We start from the raw sequence: 12,274 nt of genomic DNA, 5'->3' as shown, positions 1-12,274 counted from the left end.
TGATGTTTTGGATTGAAGCGTCGAGCGGATTGATTTGATTGTTGTTACAGTAAATTACAAACCGCTTCCACTTTGCTGCATAGCAGGCTCTTGTGGTAGGGCGCCTAGCTTCCTTGATAATATTCATGCAGTCTGGCGGAAGATTAGGATAGCCAAACTCTAAGATTTCAGGTGCCAGATCGCAAGGTTGAGATGACTGGGATATGGATGTCTTATTTCTCCATCGCTCTGAGGGAGAAGATTGGGAGTGAGATGTAGGTTTTGGTGAGGAACTACGGATAACTCCAACAGGGTTGTGAACCAGGGTTGACGGACCCATGTGGTAGCAACTAGGATTAGTGTAAGAGACTGCTGTCTGAGCTTCCAACAACTAATGGAATGAGTTGGAGAGGCGGAAAAGCGTAAGCAAATATTCTTGACCAGTTCATCCATAGTGCATTGCCTTTGGACAATGGGTGTGGATACCTGGATGCGAAGTTTGGGCATTTTGCATTTAGGTGGGTGGTGAATAGATCTATCTCTGAAATGCCCCATATTTGGAAGAATGGGAGGAGAACCTTAGGGTGGAGTTCTCATTCGTGGATCTGTGGTCGTTGACGACCTAGCAGATCTGCAATTTGGTTGTTTATTCCTGGAAGGTGTTCTGCAAGGAGATATATTTTGTGAGGTATGGCCCATCTCCAGATGTTCTGGGCTAGCTGGGAGAGCTGGAGGGAGTGCGCCCCCCCTGTTTTTTTTATGTAGTTCATTGCTGTCATGTTGTCTGTATGAATTAGGCCAGCTTTGCCTACTAGATGAAGTTAAAATGCTTTCAATGCTAGACAAAACGCTAGTAGTTCTAGATGGTTTATGTGGAGTTGTTTTGTTGCAGGGTCCACATGCCCTGAATGGTATGTTTTTTAAGATGTGCTCTCCAACCAGTGAGCGATGCATCTGCTGTTAGCACTATCTGTGGAACCGGGTCGAGGAATGGCCGCCCCTTGGAAAGGTTTTGTATGTTCCACCACTGCATAGAGCGATGGGTGCTGCCATCCACCAACACTAGATCTGATACCTGACCTTGAGCCTGGTTCCACTGACGTGCTAAGCATTCCTGTAAGGGACGCATTTGGAGTCTTGCGCAAGGATTGATTAAAATGCAAGATGTCATCATTCCTAGCAATTGCATGAACATTCGAGCTGGTAACGAGTGTTGAGGCTGAAAATGAGATATTAGAGTCTGCATGTTGCGAATTCTGACTGGGTTGAGACACGCTAGGGCTTTCTGAGGGTCTATTGTAGCTCCTAGATACACTTGTGTGTTGGATGGTTAGAGATGAGATTTGGTGAGGTTTACAGTGAACCCAAGGTGGTGAAGCAGTTGGACTGTTTTTCGAGTGAGGTGTAGGCAGCTTTGCTGCGAGTTGGCTTTTATTAGCCAATCATCTAGGTAAGGGAAGACGTGAATGTTCTGTCTTCTTAGATGAGCTGCAACTACTGCCAGGCATTTGGTGAAGACCCTGGGTGCTGTAAAACTCCAAATGGGTGAACTTTGAATTGATAATGCTGGCCGTCTACCACAAACCTGAGATATTTTCGATGAGCAGGGTGAATGGGAATATGGAAGTAGGTATCTTTTAAGTCCAGAGTGGACAGAAAGTCGCCTAGCGGAAGGAGTGGGAGCACCTGTTGGAGTGTGACCATGTGAAAGTGGTCTGACTAAATATATAGATTTAGTTCTCTGAGGTCTAGTATAGGTCTGAGAGAGCCGTCCTTTTTAGGAATTAAAAAGTACACAGAGTATAGCCCGGTCCCCTGGTATTGTAATGGAACTGGTTCTACAGTTTGTTTTTCCAAGAGAGAGAGAACCTCTTGCTTCAGAAGGGTAAGATGCTCTGGTGACATTGCATGTGATATTGGAAAAATATTTGGGGGAGTGTTTATAAGCTCCGGGCATTTACCATATTGGATACCTTCTAGTACCCACTTGCCTGAGGTGATTGAATGCCAGACAGGTAGGAATTAGGAGAGACGTCCCCCAACAGGGGTGGAATGATGCGGGGATAGCAGAAGGAAGTCACTGTGTGTTTGCGGGGGAAGTGCATGTGGAGTTACCTCTGCTTCTTCCCTTACCATTATTTCCTCTAAACCTTCCTCTGAAATAACCTCTTGAAGAGGGGAATTTGTTGTTGCCCTTGTAAGAGGCGGAGGTATTTTCTGTGGATACGGTTTTGGAACCACCTCTGTAAAAGGAGCAGTGAAAGGAACCCCTAGTGGCCGGTAATTGTAAAGTCCCCATGGTCTTTGCGACCTCAGTGTCCTTTTTCATCTTTTCCAGCGAGGTATCAGTGTCCTGTGGCCTATCCTGATCCTCATCCCCATCCCCTTCATCCTATGGGTCAGGTGAAAGTGGTGGTGAATTTGATGGTGTGATAAGCAAATTGGGATCAGTTGGAGAAAGAGGTGGAATGTAAGGGGGAGAAGAGTTAGTGCCCACACTCTTCCTTTTTAGAGGAATGTAGTAGTCCTCTGGTAGGTTTATCTTTCGTTTTTAAGGCATGAATCTGTCCTGTTTCAGGGTTGATCATAAGTTTTTTCTGCTTCGGATCCGAAGGCGGGGCATCGGGCCGTGGTTCTTTAAACAGAGTGTCTTTCTCCTTAGTTGCCGGTTTCAGCGTCGAAGGTTTCGGCTCTGAGCCTTTCGGTGTCAGAGGTGGAATCTTCGGCAATGGTGGTATTGGGACCGCCACATGTTTGGACTTGGGTTTTGGCGCCGAAGGTGTTGGTTCGGCGCCGGAATGGGGTCGGCTCGAGCCGGAAGGCTTCTCGAGCCGGGCCCGAGGGCGGGGTGTCGGAAACATTTTGTTGGTGCTGACCTTGTCCCAAAGGCAGAGAAGGGACCGGAGCCTTTGTCTTTGAATTTTGAGGGGGCAAAGGGGTATCTTTACTCACGGTATGCTGACCCAGAGTAACCTGCTCCTCTTCTTCCATGTCAGAGTCGCTTCAGACATGGAGCTATGTAGTTCTTCTTCCTCTGCTCCTTGGGCTTGATGATCTGTGTCGGAATCTTCGCTGAAGATGTCCAGTGCAGAGCCGCTCTGGTGTTGCATTTCATGACGTCGAGCCCAAAGGTCATGAAGTGTCTTTGTCGATCGAAACGATCGACACGCGTCACAGTCTTTCTCATAGTGTTCTGGGGACAAGCAGAGGTTGCACACTTCGTGCAAGTTGGTTTATGGAAATTTAGCACAACACCCAGGACAGAACTTGAATGGAGTCCATTCCATCAACTGGTAGCGCGGTCGGCACATGTAGGCCCAACAACCAGCCACGAGTTTCCAGATCGAGGGTTTTCCGAGGTGAGATGATACGCGTTGATTGGGGGACTGCGATCGATAACAATACCGTCAAGGGTAGTGGATTGCGCTTCGAAGGGGTCCGAAAACTGTGCCACACCGGAGCGCATCAATACACATCCCAACCCGATGGCGTAAAAAAACAACCTAAGGATGGAGTCTATGCCCATGCGTACTATCACCAAAAGGACGAGTCACCTACCTCGTGACTGGAAAGACTTCTTTGAACAAAAACAAAGTGCAAACATCCGGACCCAACACTAGATGGCGATCAATGCATAGCATGTGACCTGCAGCTCACATGCCTCGAACATATAATTTCAAACTTATCTTATTTGGGGAAACTTTGCCTACCAAAGTGTTTACCAAATGTCTACCGTATGTGGGCACTTTCAGTGAGTCTTTTGGAGCTGATCATCCATGTTGGGATGGGAATAGTACCTCCATGATAAACAGACTTCTATCCCAGCCCTAGGTGCCTAACTGCTTGTGAAACTAGTATTCTGACGTATTTTGGACCGGGCGTAGCAATACTCTAGTAGTGTATGCAGAGTTCTAGGCCTGTCCCTGGTAATGTGAGGTCCAGAACCCTGTGCCAAGGAGAGGTAAGCCTACTGGCTTCTCCTGTGTAAAGTTTAGCAGTTATGAGAAACATAGAGCCTTGTGCTGACACTCCATGACCGCGGTGACTGCATGTGCCCACATGAAGGAATAACACATCTATGGTAGTAGGATCCTGTGTGTTAGGCGAGTACTACGACCAGTGGAGTCTATTTTGGATGCTCCTGGTTTAGCATTGCACAAGCTGGCAGATGATGACAGCTTCCACCAGACAGTGGAAGTTTACTGCCTGCGTTCCTATGGAAGACGGGCGGAGACTTAAATACTGAAATTAAGACAGTGCTTTCCTTAGAAATTCAAGAGTACTTTCCCCTGGGCCAGTTGACAGAATTACAGTATAGTAGGATGGACCCCAGAATGCCATTGGCAAAGGACTTCAACCATACCGAATGCAGCCCCTGTCTGCCCTGTGGACTCACATGCCCCTTCTCCCCCTCCCTCTCTGAGGTCTCATAGTGATGGCATTATACGTGGCAGCATAAAAGGTGTATAGATATATACAGATATTTACACTGTTCATATTCAGAAGAAACACAATTGAGAAGGACATTGATGTAAAAAGAAAAAGTGTACATTCAGTAATATAAAAGGTCCTGAAATTGGTTTGCACTGGATGCGAACAAAAATCTCAACAAAAAGGAAGGGTTTTATGTTCCTTTTTGTACTACTAACTGTGCAGCTGAGCAGTGTAGAAGTGCCACCTACACTGCATGTAACATTCTGCGGTATTCGCCCAACGACATTGTTTTGGGCTGGGTATGCGTAAGAAATACAAAATTAACCAATTGTGACACACAGTTTCACAACAGAGACACAGACAGACTAAATTCATTGTCATCAGTTTATTATTGCAGGGGATAGTTATTATTAAACACAATCAGCAATCAGATCTTCAATGGAGGTAGTTTATTTCATCACATACTGGAGCAGCTTTGGCATTTCCTCGCATTTGTTTTTGTTTTGTTGTTTCCAGCTGAAGGCCAGCAGATACAAAGCCCATAAAAAACAAGGTTCCCAGTTATATGTATAAAATAAACTGGAGTGGACAGACCCTGCTCCAAAGCACTCAAGTCCTGTGTCCTGCTCAGGGTCGGACTGGAAGCAGCAACCAGCCCTCTGGAAGATTGCTGCTCGACCGGCTCTGGGAGCAGGGGCCGCGATAGCTAGCAAGAAGCACCGCTCCCGCTTTTGTTACAGGGGGCCGATATTGCAGCACTGCTGCAAAACTGGCCCACTGTGACAAAACCGACCCTCACCCCTCCGGCCCACCGGGGAAACACTTGGTGCCCGCTACCGCCAGTCCGGCCCTGGTCCTGCTCTCTCGCTACAATGCATCTCATCAAGCACTATACAACTGAGATCCTTCTTGAGCTACAAGCTGCACAAAGAGTGTGCACACACTAAGCCTTCCAGTCTATTGCAAAGACATGTGGACCAGCTGGTGCTGTAGAAGAGCCGATCCAGTCCTAAAATGCGATTGGCTGTTCCCTGGCCAGGCCGGCTTTTCACAAACACTGACTTCTCTTTTCCGCCCATTCCATTCCCCACTAGTTTACCTACTTCTGGCCCTCTGACCTCTCACACATAGCCTAACACCTTGTTCATCAGCACTTTCCATTTCCCTCTCTGCAGGACTTACTCACCATTCCTGTTCTCACTCATCAGCTCAGCCATTAGACCACTATTCTTGAACCTCCATCAACATTGCCATAATCCTCTAAACCAATACCTATTCACTGTACAGCGAGTCCACCATGCTGGTGTCCAGTAACCTGAACTTTTAAGAAACAACCAGGATAGATAGATGCTCATAGGAAAGAAGGCACACAAATCCATAACAGGTTGTGAGGGCACCTACAAACTAAATCAAATGTTTAGCAGTCAATACACACAATTCAAACAGATGTAGTGCCCCAAAGCAAGTAAGGCAATTTAACAAGAATACACAAGGGCACTGGCAAAGCCAGTAGGATAGACGCTTATCCTACAAGCGCTGACAACTGCAGTAAAAAATGCCTACTGCTAAGCAAAACTGATTGTTGTATAGCAATGTATTAAAGATAAAGAATTACATGTGCGGTGCCAGGGTATACTTCTGAGGCATAAAACAGTCTCTCATGTATTCCAATGGAGGCAAAGGATATATTCAAACAGCCAACAGAAAGAAGGTGAAACTAAAATACTCCAGTGGAGTGATTTGAGATGTGTTTACCATGAAAGGCACAAGCACCATTAAAAGCCAAAGCTTAAAAAGGGCTGGCAGACACCTGCATCATCTACCACTGTTCAGGAATTTTAGGTACAGCTGCTTGTAGCTCTAACACTTACTCCCGTTTTCAACTTCAGACACACACTTTAAGCTCTACTTACAATACCCATGGCCACTGGAACTGTGTGATTGTGCGGCTGCGGCGATTTTTGCATAATTATAGATTTGCCGCATTTACCACATAACCCATCATCTGCTGCATAATCTGCAGATTTTAACAAAAATTCAAATTAGTTTTCAGCTCAAATGATTCGAAAGTTACTAAAATTCAACAACATGTGTTCCCGCACAGTGGAAGGCCCTTTTGCAAAAGCTGGACTGGTCACTTTTCTGTTGTTTCTTGCTATATTTGGACGTTAAACTGGTACTAATGATGTGCAACCAATGCCCAGTGAGTATTTCCAAGTTTAAAAATGATTAAATAATGAAGTAATACTATTGCCAAATGTGCCGCATAATTTGCCTTTTCTTGCCACATAATTTACTGCCAGATACTTTGGCCCTCTCCTGTCGCATAATTCCAGTAGCCATGACAATACCTCACTGGCGCCCTTTTACCTATGCCTATCATACTTATTCTGTTTCCAAAAGCAACTGTGGAACACTTTTTTTTAATGGGCTAAATTAGTACCTGAAACAGCTTTGGTACATTAATGCGATTTCAGATTACTGTTCTAGAGACTTGCAATCTGAGTGTATGTGCTAAAAAAAACTAAATTATATTTTGCTGTTCATGGACGTTGCCCCTTGAAACCTAGAACAATGAGAGATTCACATTTTCATAGACCGCAGAGGAATCAATCGTAGCTTAATCATAGACATGTTTTTCATCGCTACCTATGATAACGTTGTATACAGATTAGGCAAAGCATACTGAGAGAAACACAGAAAGCAACAAGGTAATGTACAGTTAGAGCAAACTGTTGCATTCTGTATGTTAAGTGCTCATCAAGTCAACTAGGACTAGTTAAGGCATATTAGTCTGCGGATACTATATTCATGGATGGAGCTCATTGGATAGAGGGGACCACCCTTTCCTCCTATGCAGTGCTGAGCCAAGTTGTAGGAACAAAGTTTCAGCTACATTTTCAAGGGCCTCTTTGACGAGTTTACTCTACAGAATGAGCTTAGTGCATTCTATCAGGCAACACCCAATGTGGTTTAGACTTACTCTCCATAAAACATCTATTCCCCCCCTTCAAACTATCCAGAAACAACCTCTTCAAACCCTTCAGCTCCCAGGGCTTGTGAAGGTTTAAAGAAAGGAAATGGGAGGTCAGTGGAGACCACCAATCCATTAGACTTGCACCCCTCCTACAACCACGGGTGTTCCGCTGCAAGGTCTTTAGTAGGGGGGTCCTCAAATAGTTTAAAGCCCGACTTCCCCTCGATTTCTCATGAACAACAACGAAAGAGTCCCTTTCTCCAGAGTGTATGCAACCTCTAGCCTTTGTAAACGATTAGTGAAACACGATGCAGAATTAGGCAGTGGCATAGCAAGGTGGGGGGGGGTGGACCACCCCAGCCCGCACGGGTTTTGGGGGCATGGCGACCTACCCCCCCTCGCTCTTACCTGCAGATGTCGCCTGTGGGGGCAGCAAGCGCAGGAATCACCAGCTCCCCCTGCCCTCCCACTCCGCTCTTACATTCGGCTGCCGCGGGTGGCAAATGCAGGAACCGCCACGGGTGGCAAGAGGCCTAGCTACGCCCCTGGAATTAGGTATTACTGGGCCCTCTATCACAGATAGAACTGGCATGCAGCCTGTAAAAGTGCTTCTGGTTATTCCTATGGTTCTCCACCATACACTATTTATTCCACTCTAGCTAAATGACCAAGAACTGGGATTTATTAAACATCACCACACCTGCGATAGACACAAAATCAGCCAAAAAACAAGCCATCCAATTTGACAAGGCACAGGAAAATGTGATTTGGTTCATGGAAATAGGCTTCCCTGCAGCTCAGAAAAGAGGGTCCCAGTTCAGGCAGGACACCATAAAGTTCAGGTGCAAAATTAATACCACAGAATACCACAATTCCCCGGCATTGATGCTGTATCCGGATGTACATCATACCTGCTTGAACTTAGTGGTATCTATCGAAACAAACAGTGCTAGATCCAAGGGATGGAATGCGCTTTAGAATTCTAAATTACTTATGCAAAGCCCCTGATTTTCAGGGGTTTGAATATTCCCACCAATGCGCTGGCACCGTTTGTTCAGAAGTTGGAATTGAGAGTTGGGTGTATTATATCACACCAGGTAAATGGAATCACCATTAAATTTCAGCTGGTCAAAATTAAAAGGTGGGAGATCCAGTAAATATCAGAAAATGCTAACTTTGGTCTGGAAAACATCTAGAGCTACGTTATGCTCCAATTGGGAGAAAAGACCTTGGAATAGGCGATCATTTTTCTACAAGAAAAAATTTAAGTCCAGGGTTATTGATTTTATCTGGGGCGATAATCACCGCATTCTCTACGGATCAGCTCAGTCACAACCATAGGCTATTTGAGACGGTAATACATTCCAATTCAATCTTACTTGGCCAAAACTTCAACACAAACTGGTTTTGAAGTTGAGCAGCTAACAAAACAGCCCATTCACAACAGGAAATCTCTGAAAAACAGTCTCTCTTGAACTAAGACAATAAAGAGAGAAGCTGCCAAATACAAAGCAAGAAAAAAAAATTCCACAATATTTTTTCCAGTATAAGGCATAGATAGATTTGTGCAGTTGCAGCTAACAAAACTATCTATATATATGTGTATGTACAGATACACTCATTCATAGGTATATGTGTGTGTGTGTGCGTATATATATATATATATATATATATATATATATATATATATATGGACCCTACTATTCTTTCTCTGTGAGTGTTTTTATTTGCGGAGGAGAAATGCTGCCGCAGCATCAGACGTCTTCTCCATATCCAAAGTGGCTCTCGTCCTCTCTACCCCCTTCGTTGACTTGCAGAAGGGTCCACAATCAGTCTCCCAGCGACAATGGAGTGCATCGGAAACAGATGTATACTGAGGTAGTTGAGGGTGAGTTCCATAAGGCAGGCTTGAGGAATGCTACCAAGTTCCCTGATGGCGAAAAGAGATGTTTTTTTTACCTGGAGTTATATTCAATGGTCAAAGGTGAATATAAGGCCGCAGTATACTGCTTTCCAGACTTATCTGGCTGGGTGTCTGTTAGTGTTCCTTTTCTTTGGTTTCCTCATGGATGTTGCTCGACGGCATTAAGTCCGCCGTAGGGGAACGAAGAAAGGTGGTGAACCCACCAATCAGGAGAAGGTTCCCCAATACAGCAATGATCATGATCCCCAAGGTGCCAAAGGTAGAGGGCAGTGGTGTGTTGACCGTCAGCCATGGCCGCCGCACATTCATGTCTGTCAGGACAGCCTCCATCTGGAAGTGAGTGCCCACCACTGCACAGATGTGGAACAGTTGGTGGCTGTGTCCTGGAGCGAAAGAATACAAATAAATTGACTTTGCGAAGAAGATGCATTTTTTTATCAACAGTAGAGAAAGCATGTTGAACATCCAAATGCACGAAGGTTATTATAAAAGCTTCAGAAGATCGATTTCTTTATTGGAAATGCATCCTGGCATCAAAACCTGGTACTCAAAGAAATCATGACAATATATCTTTGCAAGGACAGCTTGATTATGTAAAAGAATCTGTTCAAATATCCTCTTTTCAATTTATTATTAATAAGGAAAATATTACCCTGAAACCATCTGTTCATAGATTGTAGTGCTGTATATTCACATGCTCTGCACAATTCTGACATTTCATCTTGGGCGTAGACGTTTTCAAGTTGTATTTCTTCGAAGACGTTTCGAGCCACAAAGCTCTTTGGGGCATATCATCAAGGCCAGGCGATAAAATTATCGGACGGAAAGCGGCGATAATTTTATCGCCTTATCAGCAAGGTCACGCTATCGCGTGAATCCTTGCCTTATCGCCCTTTCCCACAACGCCCATCTTCACATCTCTAATGATATGCAAAGTGGTTGTTCCACCCCAAGATAACGGGAGAAATGTCGCTAAGCGACATTCCTCCTATTATCTAGCCACACGCTAACCTGCAGAGTGACAAGAAAAGTAGCGATAACATCGGATATCGCTACTTTCCTTACGCCTGCTTTTCAACTGACTTAGCCATGATATCCTATGGAAGGTGGATATCATTGGCTAAGTCTGCCTTGCCATATCAGCAAGCTTTCGCCAAACGTTGTGTGATTATCGCTGGATTTCCAGCGATAACCGCACAGTTGGCAGCTTGCGCATAGAATTTTATCGCTTTAGAGATAAGCGTTGCTGATAGCACGCTATCTCCGCGATAAAATTCAGAGTTGGCCAGCGATAATTATCCTCGCGCTAAGAGCGCTGAGCGATAATTATCGCCTGGCCTTGATGATAAGACCCTTTGAGACTCCACTCTCAGCCCTCAATGTACCAGGCCAAACACTCCACCTAATTTTTTTTTCACCCAGCGGGTAAGTAACATCAGTGGATTGTAGTGACAGAAAACAAGTACTATGCATTGTGTAAGATTAGAAGTATAATAACCTTAGATCATAGCTCACTTCTGGGGGGAGGGCGGGGGTACATGCATATCTACAGCACTACGAACAGATGGTTACAGAGCACCCAACATTTTCTGTTCATATCGTGTGTGACTGTAGATACACATGCTCTGCATATATATAAAGCATTTCCTCCGGTAAGCGGTGACTAGCGAGCAGATGATGCAGAAGCCTGGAACAAAGCCGTTAACACTGTTTGTCCAACTAAATCCTGCTGATGGGTCCGAATATCTACTCAGTAGTGTTTAGTGGATGTGACTGGTGCTGACTAAGTAGCAGCTAAAAAGGTCAGACCAGCTGCCTTTTTTCAAACGGAAATACTCTAAATGACATGCGCTTAGCCTGAGTATAACATGCTATTCACCTAACAATACCTGCCTTGGAAATTGGATTTCCAAAGTGAGGCTTAGCAAAAGTTACAAAGTTTGTGTCTTGCAAATGGACTTGGAAACAAGACACAAGTTCCTTCTTGATAAAAACATAAGCATCTTTGTAATATCTAGGGTGTGTTGTGCTCCTTCTGCCACAATGTATGGGGTGGAAGGAAGATAGGCAAATCGATAATCTGGGTAAAATGAAAAGGGAAGTCACCTTCGGTTTGAAATATTGGGTTTGTCCTCAAAACAGCTCTATCCCTGTGAACTTAAATAATGCTTCCTCAATATTTAAGGTTAGCAAATGACTAATTCTTCAAAGAGATGTGATAGCAACCAGAAAGGCTACCTTCCAGGGCAAGAAGTGCATGTTGTAAGAGTGCAGCAGTTCGAATGGAGAACCCATTTGTCTCACAAGAACTCTATAGAGATTGGAGGTTTGCGCTGGAGGAGTTCTTGGAGGAATCTCCTTTTTAAGGTCCACCATGAAGCATTAAGGACTGGTATTTTAGGAACAGAAAAAATGTCCCTGTTCTGCACGTAGTCTGCCACTCTTGCCAAGTCTAGACAAAAGAAAGTGTATGCCAAACGCACATTCTGTAAATGCAGTACATAACAAATGATATCCTGAACAGAGGTTTTGAGAAGATCTATTTTTTATGAATGCATCAAAGCAAAAATGAACAAATCTTTTCCACTCAGCAGAGTAGCAGGCCAACGTGGTGGGTTTACATACCTCACACAGGATTGCACCTTCCATTGCATCGGCCCTGAGCACCCTCACAAACCCATGGATAAGAATTTTCATTCTTACCAATATCAAACTTATCTCCTAGCTGAGTCTTGTCTCTCCTCCTTGGTTTCTGCGAGTCGTCACTCCGCTGGGTCGGAACAGGAAACATCCAGGCTCCCCTGACCAATCACAACACTGCAATGCAGCGTTGTGATTGATCTGAGGGCCGCGGTTCAGTGCTCAGCCAGGGAATGGGAGCCTGTGTATGTTCTCCACCAAGGCTGTGATGCAGCCTGAGTGGAGAACATGCAAAGTGCACATGACTGGTTGGCCGGCCC

The 12,274-nt window shown here is 44.9% G+C and overlaps 1 protein-coding gene across 1 annotated transcript in view; it reads right to left on the bottom strand.

Annotated features, from left to right (window-relative positions):
- Nucleotides 1–9,282: 9,282 nt before the first annotated feature.
- Nucleotides 9,283–12,274, bottom strand: part of PAQR6 (progestin and adipoQ receptor family member 6) — a 148,305-nt gene continuing 145,313 nt past the window's right edge. The window contains exon 8 of the mRNA XM_085640068.1: nucleotides 9,283–9,697. Within this exon, the coding sequence (XP_085496194.1) occupies nucleotides 9,429–9,697 (269 nt within the window). The 3' untranslated portion in view covers nucleotides 9,283–9,428. The remainder of the gene's footprint in view (nucleotides 9,698–12,274) is intronic.

This window comes from Triturus cristatus, chromosome 12 (assembly GCF_964204655.1).
Source record: "Triturus cristatus chromosome 12, aTriCri1.1, whole genome shotgun sequence".
NCBI lineage: Eukaryota > Metazoa > Chordata > Amphibia > Caudata > Salamandridae > Triturus > Triturus cristatus.
Note: the sequence above shows the minus strand (reverse complement) of the source record. Positions and strands in the feature narration are given on the sequence as shown.